The sequence below is a fragment of the Candidozyma haemuli genome (genome assembly GCF_002926055.2).
Source record: "Candidozyma haemuli strain B11899 chromosome Unknown G_2014730914, whole genome shotgun sequence".
Lineage (NCBI taxonomy): Eukaryota > Fungi > Ascomycota > Pichiomycetes > Serinales > Metschnikowiaceae > Candidozyma > Candidozyma haemuli.
In genome coordinates, this window is record NW_020289905.1 from 573,368 (window position 1) to 598,482 (window position 25,115).

Consider the following 25,115-nt stretch of genomic DNA (forward strand, 5'->3'; position numbering starts at 1 on the left):
GAGAGTTTAGTAGATCTTATCGTTCTACAGATTCTTTTTTTCAATCATTAGATTTCTATAAATGTCCGTCCGTGTTTGAATCCTCTCACTTCTCATCCCAGTAGTCATCGCGACTAAATCCAGGCAAAGGCTGGAAAGGTGGAAGTGAGGTATCATCATTCATGTCGTGTTGTTCATGAGTGTCGTCAAATTGCGTACCGAGAATATCGTTTGCAACATTATGGTAAGCACTGGATGGGCCTTCCTGAGGCTCCCCTAAAATATCGTTTGTGTCTGTTCTGTGTCGAATTCCATCACCTCCAGCACGCTCCCAAGCTTCGTCATCGTCAATGTACTCAACTTCGTAGCCTCCCTCATCGTCATCATCGTCGTCGCTGTCGTTGTCGCGATTATTACTATTATTGATAGAATCACGTTCGTCGCCGACATTGTCAAAGTATAACATATCACGACGTTGTCCCACGTTGGCCTCACCAAGATCCAACTCCCTATCGCGAGTAGTGTTCAGTGTGACAGGGGGAGTTCGGTTGACTGCGGTAGATGAAGACTCGCTAAGCATGCTATTTGCCACATCCTTTGTGTCGCCAGCGACAGGTGCAACTTTACATGTGAGCATGTTCCAAAGCCAAGTAACAGCACTTATGAAAGAGGCAGGCTTCGAAAAGTATGCGTTGCTAAATGTCATAACATCATCCAACGAAATCTTACGGCCAAGCATTCCAATAAGCTCAAGCCTCAGTTCCAAGTCGCGAATAGAGTAGAACCATTCCCAAGCTGTTGTGAGAATGTACATTTCGAGCAAGTAGGGAAGGAAAGTTATCCAAGAGGTTACAAGCCACTTGTTTTCCCATAAACTTGCAATCAAGATGGTAATTATGACATGAAGCCCTATCATAAACCAAGTGAATATAGCCAAGGGAAGAAGCCTTCTGGAGTATGAGACTTGTCGCGGGCTGGAAGCTGTACCACGAACCGTATGGTACCCGAGGGTGACACTTATCCATACAATAAATAGAACCTTGAGAACCATGGTAAAAATAGCTCTGAATTCGTCTTGTTTGTGCGCCATGCGGTCGTAGTAATTATCGGCCATGGCCAAGTCGACCGAGTCGACGATAATGTACATAATAATCAAACAGGCTCCTATTAGGCCGTTGTAGAACTTAAATCGCTGTTTTGTCATCTTGACAACGAGCTGGAAGAATGCTAGGCAGGTAAGGAATTGCAGGATGATCAATGCTATGGGGTACTTTTGTCTATCGTTGACAAGCAGGAGAATATGGATCATATCCAAAGAGTCTTTATAGTACTCTTTTCTGGAAGCCTGGGTGACCTGGGCCAAAAGAATCGTAAGCACAATAGAGTAAACTCCCGTGGCGATCTGGGTCATGAGCGGTTTTCTCTTATGGTTTGGCGATAGGAGGAATAGCAATATAAGCATCCAGCACAGCACGCACAGGCCCAGGATCATAAACAACAAGGCCACAAAGGCGTCGCCGTTATCTGAGACATTATATGGATTAGCGTAGTAGTCGCTGAGCCAGCGCTCCACGTCAGATTGGTTAAACAGAAGCTGGGCGATCTGCTTCTGGAGATCGGTCATCAGGCAGTTTGTCACATAGTACGCGGGAAGAAAGCCCTCCGTGATGTTCTCCAGCCATCTGCCAGTAAAGTATTCCTGGTACCTGAGAGACCCCAGGGTCAAGGAATACACCGAACAGTTCGTGTCGAGCCCTTGGTTGTTCAGCAAAAAGTACAACAGGTAGTTGCTCATAGTGAGGGTCGGAACGTTATCAGGGAAACTGCCAGCATCAAATGCACCAAAACCAGGTACGTCGAAATTTGGCCCTGCCCGCAAGAGCGAGGATATCATGCTGTCTTTATATACTCCCAAGCGGGGGGTCGTATCTGTGGTCGGTACCAGATGCCTTAGCGAAGTATTGTTCCTAGGAAGCCAAGCTCTGGCGATTTTCTTGGGTGCAGCGGTGCGCGGCGGCCTACCGGTGGCTCCTTGCCTCTACTTGGGCAGAAGTTGCTAAGGAAGAAAGAGAAGATACTTTTTAAGGAGATGCCATATAAATAAATAGAGCATAAAAAACAAAAAATAGGGGAACTTCTGGGGGAAAAGGGCTGCTATTTATGGTTCTTCAACGCCCTGGTCGTGCACTTCTCAGGGATCTGTATGTGCAGCAGACTCTGTCCGAGGCCCAGGAAGTACCACAGAATGGACATGACGTATAGATAGAGACATGTGGAGAATTTATGGAGGGATTGAGTTTTTGTGTGAGCTCGAATAATTTTTTTTAGGGAGGCTAGACAAAAGGGGTTTAAATTTCGGCTATTTTGGTATTTTTTTTGGTATTTATTTTAGCAGTTTTGGTATTTTTTTTTCTGGCCTGTGTTTTAAAGCTTGCTTACGCCGTGCCGGACGGTTATGGTTAGAAGGTGCTTTTGCAGCCACGCAAGGGACCTAAAGAGGATGGAGTTGCGAGTGTGGAAAATGCCGTGGGGATAAAGTGAGAGTGGATTTGGGAGATGTGGGGTTTTCGGTTTTATTGGTGTTTTTGTTATTGGTGTGGTTTCAGTTGGTTTAGGTTGGTTTAGGTTGGTTTAGGTAGAGTAGATTGGCTGCGAAAGGGTCCAGCTGGCTCTCAAACTTGCGGTTGCCAGTTGGGGCAATGGTAATGAAAGGAAGGGGAAGGGGAGAGTGGAGGTTGGCAAGGACATGGGTGCAAATGAGGAAGTGGTGGGTGGATGTAGGTGAGTGTTGGTTGAGTAGAAACTGTGGAGGGACAATGTCAGGTGCTTGCAGGTGTAAGAGAGAGTTGAAAAGGGTTATTGAGGATGGGAGTCGGAGGAAATAGTTGTGGAAATTGGTTTTCGGTGGTTTATCTGACAGTGTTTCAGACGAGCGAATATTATTCGTGCTTTTATTCACTTCAACAGAAGGCAGCCCTCTGACTGGCCCCTTCCTATTCTTCTCTTATTTTGAGTAAAGAAAGTTTAGCTGATTAGTTTAGAGGATGCTTGCAAACAGTTCCCGGCGATTCGGATGGCCTGCCTCAGGTAAGGCGTATAAATTACTGAAGAAAGATCAAAATACATCAAGTACATGAATACTTTATGGAAGGGCTTCGTCAGGATCTTTGAAATTCCCATAAAGTCACAGCTTACTGCTCTTCGCATTCACTACTAGCAACACATATGACAATAGCTGAAGCTCTCGCAGTGAGCCAATGCATACCTAGAATGGTAACAACCTCACACTCTCCAGGCCATGCAACCAACTTCAAAAAAAAAAAAAAAGAACAAAAAAGAAAAAAAAACCAACAGTCAGCAAAACTTTTCTTTGTAATTCAAAACCAATTTCATGCATCCTTCCACCCACTTATGCCCTCCATCTCCCATCACCTCTTCCATCCACCAGGTCGTACACGCACCGCACTATCACCACCAAGTCCAGTAGTTAAGCCCACTATCTAACCAGTTGGTCCAAACATGTCCACATTCGATGACTGCCGTGCATACTTTGAAAACGGCAACCAATTGTCCCAAGATCAACTAAAAGCTCTAAGAGCCCTACCGGAAAAGGAAAAGCTCGCTCTTGTGGAGTACATCGCTTCATCACCGTCTGATCGTCTTCCATGTCTCGAAAAGTATGGCACAGAAGGCGCTGCTCTCGTGCTGTCGGCTCTTCCAGATAAGCAATTGTCTTTGAAGGTGTTTGAATTTTGCAAATATAAGCTTAGTTCAGCTCTGGACGCTTCCATTGCAGAGTTCTACCTTTCAGTGTACGCCAACATCGCGTCCAAGTATGAGATCGATGATTTCCTTTCAGTGCCTCAAATTTTAGACCTTTTGGCCATTGAGCATGAAAAACTACATGCAATTGTTGTCTTTACCATTGTTAGCATGTCAAAACGGAAACCCATGGAAACCTCACAAGCGATAGAGAGGTACCTCACAGGCATCGTGGACCAGGAGCCGAAACTGATCTCACCTCAGCAGTACAGTCTGCTCTTTGAGACCCTTCAGGCGCTTTATCCTCTTTTTCCTGAACAGCTCAAAAAGGTGTACACTAGCGATGGCTGCAAAAACGCCATCTTGTATCAGGTAGCCAGGTTGACCTCTGGCAGGGGAGATATCGATGCCGATAAGGTCTCCAAAATGCTTCAGGTGGTTTCTCTGACCTGTATCAACGAAGCTTCCAGACATTTCAACTCACAACACTACCTTACCTTTTTGATTACAGGCTCTGAGATGACCCTGGTCCCTCAGGTCGTTGCTCTTTCGCTACTTTGCATCGTTAAGTTATGGAACTTTAAACAGATCGAGTCTCAGATCTCTCAGAAGACTGTGTTATCAAAAACGGTGGGTCTCCTAAAGTCAGAATTACCTCCTCTGGCTCTTCTGGCTGTCTTGGAGGCTTTGACATACTTGTCTTTGAGCGGGACATGTCGATCCTCTATATTCCAAGATGAAGAGATAACCGATAGACTCCTATCAATCCTCAAGTCAGAGAAAGAGTCTTCCAATGTTTATGGTGTTCTTCTAGTCTTTGCAAATTTGACAAAGATGAAAGACATTTCAGAAGTTAACGAGCGCCGAAGAATGAAATATGCTGCGTCAGCCAGTAACCCTGGAAATCAAGATTTGGGCGAGGTCAGCGATGAGACCGTCAAGCTTTATAATCTGGCTTTGGTCAAGTCTCAGAAAGTTGTTGGAACCTTTAAAAAGCTAGATTTGCTGAAGGTCAACATAATGAAGGAATGCGTTACGATTATCTACCACTTGTCCCAGAATCCAGAGAATGCTCTTCATCGAAGCCTTGTCATGCAAGGTGGACTCAACTTAATCTTGAAGTACCTTACGACATACTCAGGCATTGATAAAGAACACGCAAACACGCATGGTTTATCGACAGACGAGAATGAGCTAGAGCTCAGAGTATCTGCTCTTCGTGCTCTTGCGAATATGTGTCTGTCGGTTGACCCCAGACTAGCATTCAATGAATATGACATTAAGACAGCAGTTCCCTTTTTGACAGAGCTTTTCGGTTTAGATACGTCTTTTGGACCCAAAGCCAAAAAGGATGCTACCACAGTTATTGCTGGGCTACTTTCCCAAATAGACCAGTTCAAGGCGCTTTTGGCTCTCACTAACTTATGCTCTCAGCCAAACAAGGAGTTGAACAATCTAATCATTAAAAAGACCTTTGATCAACATTTGAAGAATTTTATTATTGAAAGCACCAACCCGGATATTCAACGTGCCTCTTGGGAGCTTATCAACAATTTAATCCAGGAACCTGCCATGCTAGCGAAGTTCTTCAATCCAGATAACTCAACGAGTATGACTAATTTGGAGATATTGGTCAAAATGCTACATGCTCGAGATGAGAGTCTACAAGAGGTCATTGCCGGATTGTTGGCGAATAGTACAATGGAGTTTGATCTTGTCACTACAGTTATTCTTTCTCAGAAGGGTATTTTTGATCAATTAAAAGCCATAGCTGCGGATATTTTTCAAAAACAGCCAGATGCAAGCGGTTTAATGCTAAGATTGGGTACTTTTATCGGAAATGTGATGGACACCGCAGAACAAAGCGGCAACTCAGACTTCAAGAAAGACAAGCAGTTGCTACTTGGCTTCCAAACAGTTGTCCAATCAACAAACATTCCTGAGGTTTTTGAACTCTTCACTGAACTATTAAAGATGGCGGTTCAATGAGAAGCTTAGAAATGGAGCAATCTTTGTGTGAGGGTGCTGGCGTCATGGACAGGATTGGCTGGTACTTTGAACTTCTTACCTTCTTCATCAACCTTTACTGTTACCGCTTTGTGCAATGAAGTTAAGAAAGTTGCATAATTTGGCGAGGTGCTAGCAATCTTCGATGAAAGCAGGTCCTCGATGAAAGCTTCGTGGAAATCTCTAGTGAGATTATCGAAACCCTCGATGACGAGTTGGATGGCCGACTGACCGATGGTAGGTGCTCCGATCACGTTCTTCTGGAAAAACCTGACAAGATTGCGTGACTGTTGGGAAATATGAGTAGGAAGTTCTGGTAAGGAATCCATGTGAGGTTCGATATCTTCGACGTTTCTGACGTGTTCACCGAACATATCTGCTAAAAGCTGCCTGTTGGTATCTGGATGCACCCTTACGTAAACTGTGGTACCATCGCAAAGAATGTAAATACTAGGCTGCAAAGACAGACTGGCCAATGGTAAAAATTCCGGCAACTTAATGAAAGAGTCTTCCTCATCTTCCGTTGGCATGCCTTCATCATCAGCAAGCGAGTGTACTTCAACTAAAGCGGGATATAAGTGGTAGACGAGACGCTCTAGAGGCATATTCAACATATTGTAGACATCTGCGAGGCGGTCGTCAATTGGCACAGCAGTTGAGTCACGAAGAGCCTTGGACTTGGTGAGAGCCAAAATAAATAACGGTATGTGTCTCAAGGAATCTGGGAAAATTAACTGGTTGGTGAGGGACCTTGATTGATTGTGACTCCTTTCTTCCATCATTCTGTATTGTGCATAGACTTCAACAAGCTTTCCATTGATCGACTTTCTCAACTCTGCAATCAGCTCCTTTCCAACGAAAGAAAGCGTATCCCTGACGAGTGCAGCGATGACAGCATCCTGGTCAATAAAGTTAAACACATCTTCAAGGCGCTCGCAAACAGCACAGACAAGATTCATGACACGAACTTTTCTAACACCATAAGTGTCGGTGTAGAGCAAGGCAGCTTGCAAGTGACAATCGAAGCTAGTCTTCAAGTTACCATCATATTCAAGCAAGATCGTGAAGGTCTGATCTTCGCTAAGAATTGGAACAACTGGGTCCAGGGATGTGTTGGTGAGTCCAACGATACCACCCTCAGAAGTTGGGAAACCATAGTATTGTGCCACTTGAAGACCATTAGAACAACGGAGCTTCAATTGGCCCTGGTATCCCATAGAAGACTTGATTGAGCTGACGATTTGCGCTGAAAGTGCACGGCCATCTCTGTCGAGGACGAAGTCGGCCCACTTATGGATCCTGCCGCCGGTAGCTGAAGCTAACCATCCAATGTTTGAGACATCAACAGGCGTCGATGAAACGGCAATCACATCCAATCCAACATTCTGAGCAATCATATCCTTCGCCAAGAGTTTGTAGTACTCGTTATCGACAGAATATAACTTCTTTTCAATCTCTGCAGATGGGTTTCTACCGACAGTTTTGTTGTGCTTCAATCTAGATCCGCCTGGGCCCCAGGATGGAAGAGTAGACAAGATAGCAGTGATCTTACCACCGCCCACAGCATCAAGACTCATAGCTGCAGCTCTGCAAGCGACCGAGAAGCAAGGCTCTGTGTCATGAAGAGATTTTGTATCAGCCAACATTTGCAAATTGTTGAGCGCATCTTCAATAACCATACCACTTTCTTCGGGGTCGGCGAAAAGACCATCGTAGAAAGGCACGAAAGGATCATCCAAGTCTGGAGAAATACAGATCTGCGTAGAGTCTAATTCAGCTGACAAGTTGAAGAAATGAACAGCCTTATCAAACATTATAATCGCAAACTTCTGTGGTCTCCTTTCGCCTTCGTTTTCTCTCTCGTAGTCAAAGAGCGTGGCACGAATGGCATCTGCAACCACGACGTTCAACTGTTTGGCAATGCTCTGTTGACTCACATCCACCAAGAAGACGTGATGCATGGGCTTTGGCTTTCTATCAGCACCGCCCACGTTGTAGTAATCAGGAACAATAATATCGTAGACGCCTTTATGAAGTTCGGGTCTCTGAGCCCTATCGATTCTGGCGCCTTGCTGGTCTATTGGAGCAATGTACTCCTGTGGCACCGTGCTGCTAGGAAACTGACACACGTTACATGTGAATCTTCCCAGCATGCTATGAATCATTGCCGGGTTGATGTATGCTCTACACCTTCGGCATCTGGGAGGCCCAAAGTCCAGTGGATCCATAAACAGGGCTTCACCCAATTTAGACATGTCAACTGTTGGAACAGGCGTTTCTGTGGATAGTAATGGAGCAAATGGACGGATCGTCACGGCCATAGGTAGTCTGGTAGCTTTACGTAACAGCTCCAGCTCGGGAACATTATAGAAGGTCGATCTCATGTGTTTGGGAACAGCCGTGCCCTGATCCACGGCAAAGTACTGTGTTCCAGCAAACGGAGGAACAACATTTTCAAACGAAAGAAATGGTTTCGTGCCAACGCAGTTGCCGTCGTTGTCGTAAAGCAATGAGGTATACTCTGTTTCCATCTCATGGCGTGTTCTGCCAAGCGAAAGGCTTGAGTCGGCTGGAGGAGCATGAGGAGCTCCCAGCAAGTCAAAAGTCGTATCGTGAGCAGGCTCATTAGGCATCTGAGGAGCTCTTTGATTCTGGAAACCGGGGAAACCTTGAACAGCCTGTGCTGCTTGAGCATTCTGATGGCCCTGGTAAGTCGGCGTTTGTGGAGCGAATTGGCTGGGCATTGCCTGCTGGGGCGTGCCCGTTTGAGGAGTAAACAGCGGCTGTGATCCAAACTGTTGTTGGGAAGGAGTTGGCGATGCCACTTGGTCCCAAGAAGGTGCAGCCTGTTGATTCATGGCATGGTACGCTCTTTGGGGTCTTTTTTTCCTCTTCCCGTCGAGGTTGAGGTTTTGCATCCCCTGGGAGGGATCGTAAGGCGCAGCCATGAGACGATAAGATCTTTATATGGCGATTTCTTGGAAAATATGGGGTTTTCTTATGTGTCTTCTTTGGAGTTTTGACGTTTTGATCCGAGAATTTTCGTGCGTGAAGCGCGGCCTCGGCAGCTGGGAGCGGCTATAAACCGATGGCAGATGGAGCAGATAATGGGAAGGTGGGGCGGATGAGGGATTGAAATTCGGGAGGTGATTTGGAAAGAAACGAAGAAAATGTGTTCTTCCCTAAAAAATTGACGTTTTTCATTGTTTATTGTCTTAGTAGACGCTGAGAGGCCACGCATGTGCATGCAAGGTATTGAAGAGAACAGTATGGAGAAGTAGAGGAAGATGGGAGTGCTACTTGATGGAGTTCTCAAGGAAAAATGATAAGGTAATGTTCGTATTTACTGTGTCATTTGGTGCTTTACATTGGTGATTTACGGTCTTTTCTGGGTAACTTTGAAGAGTATATTGGGTACTTGGAAGCTTTTCGCAGCCATTCGTGAAGGCTAAGTCAGAGGTAGACCCATGAAGAAACCACATAATCGCCAACTCCAATACTCAAAAATATCCGATACTCAAAACTTTTCGAAAACTACTTCTACAAAACTCATCTTTTACTTCTTCTTCTTTTCCTTTATGTCTTTATTGAATATATAATGTAGATACTTGGCTACATACGTATGGCTGTCTATGGTTGACAGAGAGGACGCAAGATCCGAACCGAATGCTTCACGTGGGGGTTCAAGCTTGCAATGGACACCTTCTTGGGAATCTTTCGATTTGGCTCCTTATGAAGAGGTTCAGGGCTGAGCGGCCGGCGCAACGTCAACCCAGTGGCTGTAGAGGGTGTGATGGGTCTCTGTATGATGGAGCTCCTTCTAGAAACCGGCTTGGAAGTCTTCTTGAAACCCTTTCTACCCAGGATCTTTCTTCTAACTGGATAGATCGTACGAGTCCAGATGGTGAAGAAGTGGGGGAAATCACCGGGGAGATAGGTCTTCTGAAGAGACTGTGCTGCCTTGAAGTGAGGGAAGCAGGTAGGCAAGTATTGCCTGTGGTACTTTTCGACAAGAAGATGTCTAAAGAAGGAGAAGTCGCCTGGTAAGTACGAGTTATCCAGGGGCTCCTTGAAGTACTCCTTGAACTTGTAGAAGTCACAAGGTAAGTAAGAGGTATCCTGAGATGCCTTGAAGTACTGCTTAAACTTGTAGAAGTCTGAAGGTAAGTACGAGGTAACTTCAGTCTCCTTAAAGTACTGCTTGAACTTATAAAAGTCACAAGGTAAGAAGGAAGCACCTTCAGTTTCCTTAAGGTACTCCTTGAACTTATAAAAGTCACAAGGTAAGTACTGAGGGTAGGTCTTCTTGTTCACGGTTTCCCTGAACAAGGGGAAGTCAGCAGGCAAGAAGGAATCCTTCTCGTGCTGGTTAAAGAGCTCCTTGTACTTAAAGAAGTCGCAAGGTAAGTAAGAAGGAATAGCCTTCTCGTTAATGCTCTCCTTGTACTTGTAGAAGTCGCAAGGCAAATAGGAAGGAACAACCTTTTCGTTGATACTTTCCTTATACTTGTAGAAGTCACAAGGTAAGTAACTATGGTTGACCTTCTCACTGACGCTCTCCTTATACTTGTAGAAGTCAGTAGGCCAGAAGACTGTAGAAGCCTTCTTAGGAACGGTCTGGGTCTTGCTCTTCCGTCTGTTGGCCCGAGCAAGAGTAGCCTTCTTTGCTTCGGCAACAGCCTTAGCAAAATGAGCATTGAGATGTTCCTTCATGGCCTTCCTGGACTCCTCTGAAGGTGGAAGACTGGTCTGCTTGAGAGCAGTACGCTTAAGAAGCTTGTTAGCGTTACGGAGCCGCCATTTTGCGGCATTATGTGCCTCTTGGGCACCATACTTTTCAGCAAGAAGCATGATTTTCTCGGTATAGATAATCTGAGCTTCGAGCTTCAGGCGCCAGTTGGTTCTGGCGTGGACGAGGTGATTGAGGAATTCTCTGAATTCAGCTGTGGTCCAAGGCATGTAAGCCAGACCGCTGTTTTCATGAGAGCTTTGAACCTGCCCATCACTGAGCAGGATTCTAGCCTCGGTAACGTCCAATGGAAGATAGCAGTTGAAGATGTTGTAACACTTAGTAAGACACATTTTGAATAGATAAGAATTGGTTGGTGAAGAAAAGAAGAAGAAGAAGAAAACCGAGACAGAGGGAAAAGAGACGACCTTATATACCTCAGAGCGTGCCTTGCAATTGGACTTTCCAGTTGATAAATCGAATGAATGACCTCCTGGCGATAAGTATATGGAGGTGTTGGTTCGAATAAAGCAGGTATACGGCTGCGAATACAAAAGCGGTAGGTCTAATGATATCTTAGATACCGGCCAGATAATTTCTGGATATCATGGAGTTCTATGGAATAATGTCTGTTTCACTGGAGTAAGAAGAGCTGAACTCGTCTTCCATTGGGTTCTTTATTGAATTGGACTTACTGGTTGTGAGGGATCCATAGGAGAAGTGGTCACACACGAAGACCGGATTCTTACTGGATTGGGTAAAAGTTCAGATATCAACGACAGGAGGTTAAAAAATAGGGCTTCCAGTCAAATGTGACGTGTCAATTAGGGTGTCCACCGGGTATTGTAGTTTTGCTGATATATGGGAACAGCGTTTGAGTACTTTTGAGAAAGCGTGAGTCAAAGAGGCACATTTTGAGTTTATCAGGGTCTTTTGAAATGACGCCGTTTTTTCAACGCTCCCAGCCGTACTACCATAGCCTCCTTTTGTAGTTTACTGCGTTGAACGAGTCGATGTATGTGAGGGCTTCCAGAGTAAGCACATCTTCATTGGACGCTTTTTGTTCTCTTTTTTAGTAGAAGTAGAATTAATGAAGCTCATAATGCTTTCTTTATTAGAAAAGTAGTATTTTGCTTGCTTTTGTTGGCTTCACTGAAGTTGGAGTTCAATAGATCCTTACGTAGAGTAACTGATGATCCGAGTTCTTCCACCGTACAGCTCTGCTAAGCAACCAAGCCTTAGATGATTCTATATTCTACAGCCACAAGCCTCACAGGCATCAATGGTTTTATTTTATACCCAGACTCAGGGTACTTCTAGTTATCATCATCTAGAGTATTAGAAGACTTAGCTTTTCTAAGAGAGAATCCTTCATTTCTGACAAAAACGAACGAAATATGCCAGGCTACTCTCCAGCCAACTTCATAAACCAACGTTATGGCCTCTCCTTGCTGACATCCAGTGTAACGCAACCTCCAGCATCTGAGCACCATCTGACACCTCCTACACTCTTCGAACCTCCACGACTCCCCTCCCCCTCCTACGAATATCTTGAAAATCAACCTTTCCAACACGTAAAACCCCCAAACAAACACAAAGCAACACCCACCTCTCCATCGTTCCCTGGCACCTTGTGATGCTCCAATTCTGGAAGCCAAGACAAGCCAAGGCTTCCATTCCCAGCTCTCACAGCTCCAGGGAAACCTGAACCGAAGCACGAAAAGCGACGTAATCGAAATTTTCCCACTAAAAAACCCCAAAATATCCAAAAACCCCTTCTAAATCATCAAATCAAAAAATCACCCTTTTTCGCTTGCCGTTGCTTAAACCACAAAAATAACGTATGGCCTATTTTTCATTTTTTGCAACCGTCCGCGGACAGCCACGCTCAAGCCGCCAAAAACACGAGCGGTTGCATCTTGTGCGGCAACATCGAACGACCAAAACATTGCCTTAAAAGTGCCCAAAATGTCTGAAAGATGGTGAAATAACAGAGATCCAAGGTTCATTGGCCTCCAAAATCAACGAAGAACCAATAAAAATTTCCAAAAAGAGTATCAAACGGGAAAAATTAGCCCGTCTTTTATTCTCTTCGCGTCACGTGACCCAAGCCTCGTGGCGCGCCTCAAAGCCTTCAGTCTTTGTTTGTTCGATCTAGTACCCTGAATCATCAACCCTTACTACTTCTTTGAAGGCTCTCGCTCATACCACTATAAATGCTTTGGTTTTACCTTCTTGCTGCCGCTTTGGCTGCTGATCCAGGAGTCGCTCCGATTGGAAACCCTCGTACCACCACCACAAATACCCCTAACTTGGCTGGTATGCAACTTGAGACCACTACAAATACCCCTACCACCAACCCTGCTGTGGCAAACACTGCCACTACTGGTGCTACTACGCCTGCTGGCGCTACCACTCCCGCTGGTGCTACCACTCCCGCTGGGGCCACCACGCCCGCTGGTGCTGCTACTGGAACCACCGGAACTGGTACTGCTACTGGCACAACTACCGGAACTGGTACTAGAACTGGTACTACTGCTACCCCTGCTGCTACTACGCCCGCTGCTGCAACCACTGGCACTGGCACTGGTACTACCACTGGTACCGCTACCGGTACCGCTACCGGAACTGTGAACACTGCTACCATGAACGCTTCCCAGTTTTCTGTCTACGAACTCACAAGAGGCATGAACTCTGATCAGCTTATCGCCTGGTCTTCTACTCGTACTAACGCTGGTACTGGTACTGGTACTACTACTCCTGCTGCCGGTGCTGCCGCTGACACGGCTCCTGCTGCTGCTCCTGAACCTGCTGGTAGTATTGCTGCTACCCAGGCCCCACCTCCAGCAGATATTACTTACGTTACGACCCTTAAGAGCAGAGCTTCTCCTACTGCTGCTCAGGCTGCTGCCGCCACCCCTGCATCCTCTGGTGCTGGTGAGAACTCTGGCTCCCTGTCCTTCGCCGGTGCTGGCTCTAAGAAGAGCCTCGCCACTTCTGGTCTCTTTGCTGGCCTTGTAGCCGTTGCACTCGCTCTCTGAGACTTTTTCTGTTAATATACGTTCGGTTTTGGTGAACTTCTTCTTGCAATTTGATATTCCTGCAGGCAATGTAACAGTATCTACTTCTACTCGATCCAACCCTCTACTTCATCCATCAAGATGCTTCTGTATAGATTGGGCCTCTCGCCAATCAGGAGCCTTCATTACACGGCCCGCATACTCAACAGCCCCTTCCTATATCCTTCATCCTTTTCTGATCTTAGCTCAAAGATAGACCAGCATTTGAAAAAGGCTCCAACTGAAAAAACAGTCCTTGATGCCTTGACCGCTTGCAGAGACTTCCAGCTGAATGTACATGAGGGAGATAAGTTCGGCAAAGACCCAGTCAATAAGCAATTAAGCAGTGAGATCAAGAAGATTCTTCTGGATGAAAACGTCACTTTTGACCATGATTTATTGCGCAAAGCTCTTCTCCTAAAGCTTCCTTCAAATTGGGCCACAAAGGTCATCCTGACGTTCTACGAAAGAAATCCAAAGGCTGTCATTGATAAAACTACGGCTCTTATTCCATTCCGTCAAAGTTTACTTGATGGAGATCTCAAGAACGCTTTGAAAATCACAGATATCACTACGGGTCATCCAAACTACATTGCCCAAAAAGATACAGAAATGCGTCATGGTATTTACAAGCTTGCCGCTACTGCTATTGGTATTACATTCTTCTCGAAGTATGGAGTGAATCAAATTATCGAATGGGGTTGGCTCTCCTCTACTTGGAAGCACTTGGGTTCGATTAATGCTATGATTTTAACGTATTTATTGAATTCGAGTTTCTTTGTTACCATTGTCCGCTTTGGGCGTCAGAAAAGTGCTGCCGGAGGCGACTACTTAACGTGGCAAAAGGGTACTTTCTACACTCATTGGTACAAGCATGCAGATGAGATGAATATGTGTGCTAAAGTTATGCAAGCAGATGTGTGGCTCAATGGAGGTCTCGAGAACACTCCATCTTTGATTGAGGAGTTATGCAGAAGGGACGACTCGCTAGATACTGGCAGAAACCCAGTAGCAAAGTTGAATAGGGATGGCAAGAAAGTTCGTTTGCTTGAGCCAAAGGATAACATGGAGGACTTGAAAATGCAAGCTTACTGGATGAGTGGCGGTGACGGCTTTGAGTGGGTTGAGCCTGATCAGGATCCAGCTGACATCATCTGGAGAGAGCATTTAAAGAAACTCCATGCTCCAGAGTTGAATGGTTCGAACCAAAAATCTCTTAAGTGGGCAGAGGAACTTATCGAGCCTCCTCAACAAGTGTAAATAGAATGATTAATGATCTGCTTCATCAGCAAAAACGATGCTTCTGCTACTTGGAATCACTCTCACCTCGTAGTTTGTTTCTTGCGATAATTCCCACCATGGTTCACATCGAGTCCATGCCATATGGAACATATCCTCGCTTGCGTCCCACTCACTCTTTGTAACGCCGTCTGGAAGATGAATCAACTCTGGTTCTTCGATTTCAATGCCCGAATCCTCAAGAGCCTTCTCTCTAGCGATTTCGCCTTCAAGGTTCTTATCAATACGCTCGGCCTTATTTAGTTCAGAAACATGTTTCAATTTCGTGTCCAACAAAGTCTTTTGTCTAAACAAATTGTGTTGTCTCACCTCTGTGAAAATGGACAATGTTTCAGATAATGGAGGTGGATAATGGTGTACTATAACACCAAAGCCGGCGTTATGATGAATGCCCATATTCTTTTTATTCACGGCTTTCTTCTTCGCTATTAGATCATTCAGCGTGCGCTTACTCACGAGAGCGAGCCAGTACTGGGTCGAAAGTGGCTCATACCAACCGATAGCACCAAACCACCAGCCTGGTCTGTCACCGTTACGAATTGCCCAATTACGCCACTCACGGGCCTCATCAATCCATGGATCGTAAGGAAGGCAAATCCGCATGCCTTCAATCAAAGAACATGAAAAAACGAGCAGGCCAGCAACTTTTCTAAGGACCAGGTGCAATTTTAACACGAAAGGTGTTGTTCCAAACCTAGGATTTCTTTTCCGACACATCATAGTGAGACCAAAAAGCCCATTCAAAGTGATCACGGATGCCGTAGCTACCCTATTATCAGCAGCTGGCATGATTGGACTTAAGTAAGTGAGCATGAAGCTTGGATTTGTAGGAAACAAGTCCAGAAACGTGAAATCAGTATCGTCTGTACTATCTCCTTCAACAATTCTGTCTCTACCTTTACCTGGAAGATCCATTCCCTTGGGTAGAGAGGGGGACTCAGGCACGGGCACTTTCTCATAGTGTTGAGGTTTATCCGCATTTGACTCAGAGGCAAAGCCAAGATTGGCCTTGATCCACGCCTGTATCATAATTTTTGGTGTTGTAGAATGACGATATAGGTATGCAAATGACTAAACGATCTAGATGCCGTGCTTGGGAGCAAAGAGACCGAATGAGGTGACAGAGCGTTGCAAAGAAAGTGTTGATATTTCGATGTTTATATACAGGCCGCCACTTTTTGGTGTCGTCTGACACCATTCAAGAATCGGATAATTTATAGAGTGAAATGAAGGGAAGGGCTCGGCAGGTAAAAGGCAGCCAGGTTTTGTTAGCTTCTGCATTTTGCCAGTATGTTGTCTTCGAGGTCTTCATATATCGCAGTTCAATACCTCGCATTCGTAGTGCTTGTGAAAAATTATCCATCGAAACCGCCAAGGCTTGGATAAAAAGCAAATTGAGCTCTAGTTAGGTGTTTATAGTTTTCAGGCTTTATCATACACTAATATATTTGCAATAAGAGTCCACAAGACCTTTCATTTTGCAGCCGTTCTTATGCGTGGTATTGCGACTGCTGTAATTGGCCCAAACAAGTATAGGCCAGAAAATGACACCAGATTTATCAAACTTATTGGTATTAGTCTTGGCTACATTACTACATTCAACAATTCACATTGCATTCAAAGAAACACGCAAATTGCACTTAAAACTTCTCACGAATAGATCATTTCTTTTTATCTATTGCACAATGCTAGTTAGCGGAACGAACCAGGCCCGCTCCAAAGCCAGTCTAGGGATAATTCAGTGGCATTTCACCACACTTATGCCTCATCGGCGTACAATTCCTCCTTCAAGTCAATGCCCAATTCCTGTCTGGTTTCCTTCAACTCGTCCAAGTAGGCCTGGTATTGCTCCTTGTTCTCAACCTTGTGCTTCAAGGCCTCGAATGTTCTGACGGCAGTAGGGTAGTCGTTGACTCTTCTGCAAGCCTCAAGGGCCTTCTGGATCACAGATGGGGCTGGAACCAAATCGTATGAGAAAGAGTTGTTCAAGATTCTCTGGACTTCGAACAAGTCGTAGGCCTCCTCGAATTCCTTTTCGTATCTGCTGTTAGTATAAAATGTCAAGAATAATAAATGGAAATGTCTGGATAGCTATCTGATGGTGTATCGTGAAATGTTATTTTATGCTTGTTCAGGGTCCTAGTGAACCACTGAAAGTCATTCGATAGCCCCTGATAGCCCGGCACGGTCAAGCCAGCAACTAAAACATATTCCTAGCGTAGCACTAATACATACCTGGCGGTGAACTCCTCAAAAGTCTCTTCGTGGTGCTCAGAGTACATTCTCACAGAGGTCATCTTGATGGGGCTCATGGAGACAGATGGTCTGACGGTTCTGGCAACAGAGCGAGGGACATTAGCTCTCACGGCGGAACGAAGCACTGAAGAAATCATGGTCCTTATTTTGAGTTATTAGGCAACTGTTGGGGTAGGAACCTTTTGAAGCTTTTTAAACGTTTAATTTTGTTCGCTTGAAAATCGTACCACGGGCGTGCGCGGCACACTTTTCTGGAGCTGATCAACTGATTTAGCGGTCCGGCGGTTGTTTTAAAAAATCGTGGCGCTTTTGCTTCAAAGAGGATTTTTTTATCTACATTTTAATTATCAGATGGCTTTTCTTTCTTGCTTCTTTTTACACTTTTTAACACTCAACCTTGTTGCAGCCAATAGAAAGTGGGCAATTCCTGAGGTGCGACGTGCATCTTCGCGAACAGTGAGTGTCTGAAATTGAGTCTACTGAGGTGTACGGGTGTGCGAGAACAATAGCATGCATCAGGATTCTTTTTTTTGCAACCATTCTTTGCAATCAATGTCTCTACAGCCATTGTGCCTCTTGGGCACACACTATTCTCAATAAACCAATGTTACTATATAATTCCTAATCCTAAGCTTTCTGTCCATGAATATTAAATCTACCGCCTGCGGTTGGTCGGTTTCTTGAGCGGCTTGCGTCTCCTGACGGCCTTTCTCAGTGTGTGGGGTTGGTTGAGGTTGATGGGTTTCCATACTGGGAGTCTCTTCACATCCACCTTCAACTTCTGCTGTTCCACTTCGCCAAGCTTGACTTTAAGTGTCACCCATGACTTTGGCCCACTGGCATTCACCTTGAGTGAGTTCGACAGTTCACGAATAAACATGTAGCCATGAGTATTCCTCTTGTAGAAGGTGGAACAGAAGTCCTCTGGGTAGTCCTTCAAAGTACAGCTTTCAAGCACATAGCGGCTGCACTCCTTACCCAAAGAGCCATGTGGGTTAAGGCTGGCAGGAGCAATGGCTGGCACAGGCTGCTTTGCAAGGTTGCCAAAGTCAACAACAATGTTAGACTGGAGAGCCGGCTTTTTTCGCTTTGTGTCATTTTTAACACTTCCGTCCAGCGGCTTTCTGCTTGCTGGTCTCTTCTCTGACACTTCACGAGGCTCTTCAGCTGGGCGTGTGGGTTGTGGTTTCTGATCTGTGGGTACGAACACAGGGTTGTTGAGCTTCTCGGCGTACAAGTTCCTCTTTGCTCTCTCATAATCTGGCACCTGAGCCTGGAAGTCATGGTAGGCAGGGATGGCAGCCGATGAAGAAAGGAAACGCAGTCTAGGAGCAGCAGCTGGCTGGGAAGCCATCGACGAAAGCGAAGACACTGGCGTAGGTGGACTGATGTTGATGTGTTGGTGCTGTTTATGGCTGTAGTTCTGAAGTCCTGGAGGTTGCGAGCCTCCGCCAGTGCTCCAGATAGAAGATCTATTAGACAACGGAGCCAAAGGTTCGTGGCCAGCGTCTTTAAATGGGTCCATGAGTCTTGGTTCGCCTAACTGGAGGCTGTGCATCAGCTGGTTGAGCTTGTTGACATCCATTCTAGGACCAGGAACACTTCCCAGCGAGAAGGAGTTTCTCATATCCCGGCCACCAAGAGGGCTGTGGTCTCTAAAAGTGTATTCTCTGTTGACCTGGTCCCTAGCAAAGTGTTCACGGATGAAATCCCGATTGCGGAGGTTGACATCAGGCAACTCCTTGGGCGCAACCGAGGAACGAGGCGTCACTGTCGTAGAAGTTGGAGCTGTAAGCGACCCAAGTCCATTATACGGCGTATCTAGCAAATTAGACGAGAAACGCACGTTTGGCGACACGAGAGCCGAAGTGTCTGGAGTTTCGTTGTAGCGGGTGTCGTAAGGCTTCTCGAGGCCACAACCACCAGGGCCCAAAGAACCGTAGAAAGGGTTTTCGTGGTTTCTGAAAACACGAGGCAGCTGGAGACCAGCGTGGAACATCTCGTTGGAGTAGAAATCATCAGAATACGCCGGTTTCTCTGAGTACTGGGGTGCACCAAGGAAATCGTATCCGAGATGGCCTGGTCCCATAGGCTCTGCGACTGGGAAGAAGTTGGACTGTCGTCTTGGGTCCGCCATGGCAAAAGAAGTAGCTGAATTGATTGACATTGGAGGTCAAAGCCTTTTTGGCTTCCGTTTTTTGTTTTCCTTTTTTTTTTTTTTTTCCTTTAGTAGTTCCTAGGAATCTCGTGCCTTATATACTCTGGCAAGCCAAGGCCTGGAACGAGAAGTGGTTAGACAGGAGGGAGGAAAAAACGGCAGTTCAGGCTTGGGCTCGGAATGGAAGAAAAAAGGCAGGAGGGAAGGTTAAGCCTTTAGAAAAAAGAAGAAAAAAGGTGTTTTTCAAAAAAAAAAGTTATGGGTTCCGTTCTGGCGCCTCTTTATATCACATAACCTCCATTTCTGGGGTCACAGGGGACAAAAGCACCGTGGCAGAATATTGTGGTTATGATGAGTGCCAGGGTTCAGGCAGGCTCCTGCCGTTTTTTTCTGGCCTTGCCTCGTTTTCTGAATTTGGGTATACAGAGTGATTTCGGCTTACAGGGAGCTCTTGAGGCGGAAAAAAGCTCGGAATATGGTATATAGGGGTCAAAAAGTATGAATATGTAATTTTTTTGGCACTTTTTCGCCGTCTTCATACCTCCACGGACAAGTTTGGGTGAAGTCGCCAGACTTGCAACCAGGTGCTTCCTGCAGTACGGGCCTAAAAGACAGTCTCCTGGTGCGAATATGTGCCTGCTAAACCTGGCGGTGGGTGCAAAAAAAGAACGCACCAGGAGCCATGTGAAGGCCGAAAATAACCGAGCGAAGATGCAGCAAAAGATGGTAACTTTTCGATAGTGGTTATGCATCACGTGACATGGTACACATGTTGGATATCTCCATTATATGCACTCCCTTGACAGGGAAATATATCCTCAAACCTTAATTAACCCCTGAAGTGGCATAGTATTGTTCATGAGTTACCCCTCTATTGTCGGGGTATATAATCTGGGTCTTTTGCAATTCCTGATATTATAACTATATACTACTTTTCTTCATCTCTGCTCAGAATATATTTTCACCACCTTTAGTAATGACTTTATATAAGTCCTTGTCTGCAGGAAAGGGAATTACTGTTCATCTTTATAAAGATGGGACAACGAGCCCATATGAGGTTATCTTTAAACTCCCATTTATTTTGAAAGACCATACACAATATGTTTACTGGTATCAAATCTTTATTCAGCAGATAAGAGAGGTTTATGGTGATCCTACCGCAACATATATTAATACTTACTTTCATAAGAAAGAGGATGCAAGGGCTAGTATTGCACAACTCCAACCTCCAGAACGGAGACCCGTGAATGGTTATGCTGAGCATATTGCTCAACGTGTGAAAATGTTTGGCATTGATCAATCAATATTGCTGGGTATTAAAGTATCGAGTCAAAGTCTTGACACTTTGTGTAATTTGCATGAGACAATGACGAAGTATACACCAAGGCAATTTAAGGATTTAATTCATGAGGTTGCACAAGTTTTCGTGCTGTTCGGAGCGTATAATGAGCTTGATTTTATGGATGTGTACCGTATGTGCGTTGCACACTCCTTCTCTGGGAAAGAACTCTTTTACCTTTTGGCCTTGGGTAATCCAGATAATGATGATGAGTTAATCATAAAGAGTCTCTTTCGGTCCATGAATGTGGATAACTATGATTTCAGAGAAAAGCTTTTCAAACTGTGTGGAGAATCTGCCTGCCCTACTAATGAATTGGTGCTTGCATATGAAGGTCAAAATCCTAGCAAGAGGGAGAAAGTTACGGCTTTGAGAAAGGATTTGAATTCGGCTACGAGCTTTGTTCCTTCCACTGTTAACCTGCTGGTAAATCTTGTGAGAACATGCACGCACTGTAGTAAGCAAGGTCATACTGAAGACCGTTGTTTCTTAAAGCATCCTGAGTTGCGAACTGAAGCGAATAAGAGAAAGAAGAAGGCTCATTGGACAGAAATTAAAAATAAGAAGCGAGCTAAAGCAAAAAAGGACAAGAGCCAACAAGAAAAGCCTAAGGGAGAAGAAACTGCTAAGTCATTTCTAGTTAGTCCTCATCTGTCTAAATCTAGTGGTCTGAAAATGTGTTTCATTTGGGATTCGGGAAGTCCGATACATTTTGTGAGTGATTTGACCCTTTTGAGTGGTTATGTTAAATGTCCGAAGTTCTTTGGTGACTATGGCACACACCATTATTTAGCCCCTGGTTATGGCCGGGTTACTGGGAGAACTATTTCTGGTAAAGTAATCACGATGGCGAACGTCTATTACATACCTGATGCCTCTGCTAATGTTATTTCGGCTTATCATGATTTCGGATTATCTGTTTCGAAATATAGACTGGATTTGTTCGATAGTGATGGAGTCAAAATTGGTGAGGGTCGCAGTCCTGGTCATTATATGATCGATTTGGATTGCAAGGTTCATGACAATCCCGGAGTGACGCTTTCTCACTCGGAGATCAAGGCAGCGCATGATGACATGAAAATTAATCTAGTCAATGTGTATGCATTAAGGTCCGTGAAGTGGGAGACAAAAGCAACTTATGCAGAAAAGGATATGGAACATCACATTCGTGCTGGACATCCTACATATCAACAATATCTCGAACTTCAGAAGAAATTTTCTTTTCTTCCTAATATTGATAAGGACATCAGAGAACACTGTGATGCATGTCAACAGGGTACCATGGTCAACTTTCGTAAAGATCGTGAATCAGAAACTATTGCTACCCATCCTTTGGAATACTTGCATGCGGACATTTGTGGTCCTATATCACCAGCTGGTTTTGATGGTCTGAAGTTTTGTTTAGTGGTTGTCGATAAGTTTACGAGGATGTATTATTGCTCGCCCATGACTCGTAAGGAAGACACACTTGGCAATTTTTATGCTATACTTAAGAGGTTAATTGATGAATTCCCCGGTGAGAAATTCAGGCAAGTTCGTGTTGACAACGGTGGAGAGTTTCGTTCTAAAATGTATTCGAGAGGACACAAAGATATTTTCGATCATTTTAACATCTCCTTGAAATTTACCACACCTTATAGTTCACATCAAAATGGTCTCGCTGAACGAGCCATTCGTGCTATTCTGACGAAAGCTAGAGTTCTTTTACTTCAGAGTGGTTTACCGTTAACATTCTGGCCTGAAGCGTTTAAGACTGCTGTTTTCACCTTGAATAACAGCCCGAAATCCCAGAATCATTGGATTATTCCTATGTCATATTTATCCCCAAGAAAATATGAACGTTTTGATCTATGGGAAGCATCTCCTTTCGGTTGTTTAGGTTACTTTAAAAAGTACAAGGTGAATGCCGGTAAGAAGGTTGATCCTCGTGGGGGTAAGTGTATTTCGCTAGGCCCTGCTTTAAATCGCAAAGCCACGAGAGTTATAGTCCTTGATAATGATAAACTTACTGAGCAAATTGTTGAAACTCATCAGGTTAAATTTATACTGAAGAAGTTTCCATTCTTGGGTGTCCATTGGACTGTTGATCATGATTCTATGAAGAGTCATATTATGAGTGAGAGTCATCCGAACCATTTCTGCGGAGATCCTGAGGAAGAGGATGATTCAATGCTAAGTCCAGATTATGTTCCAGTTGACCAAACTGATGAAAGTGTTGTGTCTAATCAGCAAGAAAAGTCCACTGAACCGCATGGTGGTTTTACCTCCTTAAATAAGACAAGTGAGGAGGATGTTTCCAACATGAGTGATAAGGATTCCAGAGACAGGCTGGAAGATGAGTTGTCACATTCGGTTTTGAATAACGGTGCACTGCACCCGCAAAGCGAACGAAGTGGGACTGTTGAGCTGCCTAGAGCAGTTCCTGAACAGGATAATATTAACCGACGGGCTACTGAGGATGAAAGTCAACATAGTCCTCGTATGCTGAGTCGTCTTGCTGGGAAGCATAAACTTAACTATCGTCAGTTATCAGGCAAAAGAAACAACAGAGTTCATTCTTTGAGAGGGGGAGATATTATGATCTTGTCAGTCACTCCTGGAGATGATTACGTTTCCAAATCACTCACTCTGTTTGTTGAAGCTTTTGAGAGGAACAATGTTACAAGAATTATGTTTACTAAAGTTCGCTTTGAACCAGAAACCTATAAGGAAGCTATCTCATGCGATGAAGCTGATAAGTGGAAAACTGCTATAGATTCTGAACTTGATTCATTGAGAGAGAAAGAAACATTTGAGGAAACGACTTTACCTTCAGGTCGTAAGCCGATTGAGTATAAGTGGATATTTACCATTAAAGACGGTGGTAGATATAAAGCTAGGTTGGTCGCGAAAGGCTTCTCACAAGTGCCAGGTAAGGATTATCAAGAAACTTATTCACCAGTTGCTAAGTATGATACTATTAAATTGTCTATTGCTTTGGCAGCTAATCTTGGTATGACTGTCCATCAGATTGATGTTAAAACGGCATTCCTCAATGGTCCCCTAGGTCTTGATCTTTATCTCACTGTACCCGAAGGTCTACAGACAAGTCAGAATAAGGGCAAAGTCTTGAGGCTTAAACGCGCATTATATGGACTTAAGCAAGCTCCCTTGGTCTGGAATTTGGAAGTGTCCAAGACATTAAGGTCTATTGGACTTGTTCCTTGTGTCCGGGAACCCTGTCTTTATTATTTGTATGAGAGTGGTGTTTTGCTCTTAGTGGCTCTTTATGTGGATGATATGTTGATAATGAGTTCTGATATTAAACTTATTGAAAAGGTTAAGCAAGGTTTGTCTATGGCATATGAGATTAAGGACCTTGGTCCAGCGAAGAAGTTCTTGGGAATGAATGTTAGTCAGTCTGATTCAGTGATTACATTATCCTTGGAGGATTACATTTCTAAGCTTATTAGTTTGCATTTGGATCAGTCTTCTCAACCGTGTGAAACACCTTATTATTCAGAGTGGTCAGACTTGTTATGTCCTTTAGTGACTGATGAACTTTATCCCAATCCCACTAAGTTTCGAGAGATAATCGGGAAATTACTATTTGCCTGTACGACTGTGAGGTATGATATTTCCTTCATAACAATTGCGTTAGCGAGATACTCAAGTAAGCCAGCCATGAAGCATTATAAGGCATGCATGCGAATATTACGGTATCTCAAAGGAACGTCAGATTTTGCAATTCGTTACAGAAAAGTCAGCAAGCCAAAACGTTACGTTGATATCAAAAGTTATAGCGATGCAGATTGGGCTAACTGCAAAGAGACATTTAAGTCTGTGTCAGGTAACATATTTTTCATTGAGGAATCTCCAGTTATTTGGAAGTCTAAGAAGCAAACTTCAGTTGCTCTTTCTTCATTGGAGGCGGAATATTATGCATTATGTGAATGTGTTAGAAGTGCTAACTGGTTAAAGTTTCTACTTACTGAATTACGTCTTTGGAATCTACAGCGGTGGATTATCACATATGTGGACAACCAGGGTTGTAAGGATGTTTGTGACCAAGAGCATTTTACTTCTGATCGTACTAAGCATTTTAAGATTCGTCTTAGTTTTGTTAATGATGAAGTTAAGAAGGCAAATGTGAAGGTATTGAAAGTTCATACAAAGAACAATTTTGCTGACCTCATGACTAAAGGCTTGAAGCAAACTGATTTTAAAAGACTAAGGAATACTCAAGAAGAACTGGTACTATAGATTGAGGTCTTCGTCTAAGAGGGGGTGTTGGATATCTCCATTATATGCACTCCCTTGACAGGGAAATATATCCTCAAACCTTAATTAACCCCTGAAGTGGCATAGTATTGTTCATGAGTTACCCCTCTATTGTCGGGGTATATAATCTGGGTCTTTTGCAATTCCTGATATTATAACTATATACTACTTTTCTTCATCTCTGCTCAGAATATATTTTCACCACCTTTAGTAATGACTTTATATAAGTCCTTGTCTGCAGGAAAGGGAATTACTGTTCAACACACC

The 25,115-nt window shown here is 44.3% G+C and overlaps 9 protein-coding genes across 9 annotated transcripts; 4 read left to right on the forward strand and 5 right to left on the reverse strand. All coding sequences in view use genetic code 12, as the record gives it.

Annotated features, from left to right (window-relative positions):
• Positions 1 to 85: 85 nt before the first annotated feature.
• On the reverse strand, positions 86 to 1,774 carry DFG16 (Dfg16p; the record flags this gene model as incomplete). The annotated part of the gene is made up of 1 exon (XM_025487986.1): positions 86 to 1,774. One exon carries the CDS (start codon positions 1,772 to 1,774, stop codon positions 86 to 88), a length of 1,689 nt encoding a protein of 562 aa, XP_025341794.1.
• Positions 1,775 to 3,498: 1,724 nt separating this feature from the next.
• Positions 3,499 to 5,713, forward strand: CXQ85_004365 (uncharacterized protein; the record flags this gene model as incomplete). The annotated part of the gene is made up of 2 exons (XM_025487987.1): positions 3,499 to 5,636; positions 5,686 to 5,713. 2 exons carry the CDS (start codon positions 3,499 to 3,501, stop codon positions 5,711 to 5,713), a joined length of 2,166 nt encoding a protein of 721 aa, XP_025341795.1.
• A 22-nt stretch (positions 5,714 to 5,735) lies between these two features.
• CXQ85_004366 (uncharacterized protein) lies at positions 5,736 to 10,830 on the reverse strand (the record flags this gene model as incomplete). The annotated part of the gene is made up of 2 exons (XM_025487988.1): positions 5,736 to 8,617; positions 9,399 to 10,830. 2 exons carry the CDS (start codon positions 10,828 to 10,830, stop codon positions 5,736 to 5,738), a joined length of 4,314 nt encoding a protein of 1,437 aa, XP_025341796.1.
• A 1,863-nt stretch (positions 10,831 to 12,693) lies between these two features.
• On the forward strand, positions 12,694 to 13,518 carry PGA33 (Pga33p; the record flags this gene model as incomplete). The annotated part of the gene is made up of 1 exon (XM_025487989.1): positions 12,694 to 13,518. One exon carries the CDS (start codon positions 12,694 to 12,696, stop codon positions 13,516 to 13,518), a length of 825 nt encoding a protein of 274 aa, XP_025341797.1.
• Positions 13,519 to 13,638: 120 nt separating this feature from the next.
• On the forward strand, positions 13,639 to 14,796 carry CXQ85_004368 (uncharacterized protein; the record flags this gene model as incomplete). Its single annotated transcript, XM_025487990.1, has 1 exon — positions 13,639 to 14,796. The coding sequence occupies one exon, from the start codon at positions 13,639 to 13,641 to the stop codon at positions 14,794 to 14,796; it is 1,158 nt and encodes a 385-aa protein (XP_025341798.1).
• Positions 14,797 to 14,842: 46 nt separating this feature from the next.
• On the reverse strand, positions 14,843 to 15,864 carry CXQ85_004369 (uncharacterized protein; the record flags this gene model as incomplete). Its single annotated transcript, XM_025487991.1, has 2 exons — positions 14,843 to 14,862; positions 14,904 to 15,864. The coding sequence occupies 2 exons, from the start codon at positions 15,862 to 15,864 to the stop codon at positions 14,843 to 14,845; spliced, it is 981 nt and encodes a 326-aa protein (XP_025341799.1).
• Positions 15,865 to 16,593: 729 nt separating this feature from the next.
• On the reverse strand, positions 16,594 to 17,228 carry COX6 (cytochrome c oxidase subunit VI; the record flags this gene model as incomplete). Its single annotated transcript, XM_025487992.1, has 2 exons — positions 16,594 to 16,879; positions 17,071 to 17,228. 2 exons carry the CDS (start codon positions 17,226 to 17,228, stop codon positions 16,594 to 16,596), a joined length of 444 nt encoding a protein of 147 aa, XP_025341800.1.
• Positions 17,229 to 17,746: 518 nt separating this feature from the next.
• CXQ85_004371 (uncharacterized protein) lies at positions 17,747 to 19,258 on the reverse strand (the record flags this gene model as incomplete). The annotated part of the gene is made up of 1 exon (XM_025487993.1): positions 17,747 to 19,258. One exon carries the CDS (start codon positions 19,256 to 19,258, stop codon positions 17,747 to 17,749), a length of 1,512 nt encoding a protein of 503 aa, XP_025341801.1.
• Positions 19,259 to 20,225: 967 nt separating this feature from the next.
• Positions 20,226 to 24,830, forward strand: CXQ85_004372 (uncharacterized protein; the record flags this gene model as incomplete). The annotated part of the gene is made up of 2 exons (XM_025487994.1): positions 20,226 to 22,825; positions 22,871 to 24,830. The coding sequence occupies 2 exons, from the start codon at positions 20,226 to 20,228 to the stop codon at positions 24,828 to 24,830; spliced, it is 4,560 nt and encodes a 1,519-aa protein (XP_025341802.1).
• Positions 24,831 to 25,115: the final 285 nt, after the last annotated feature.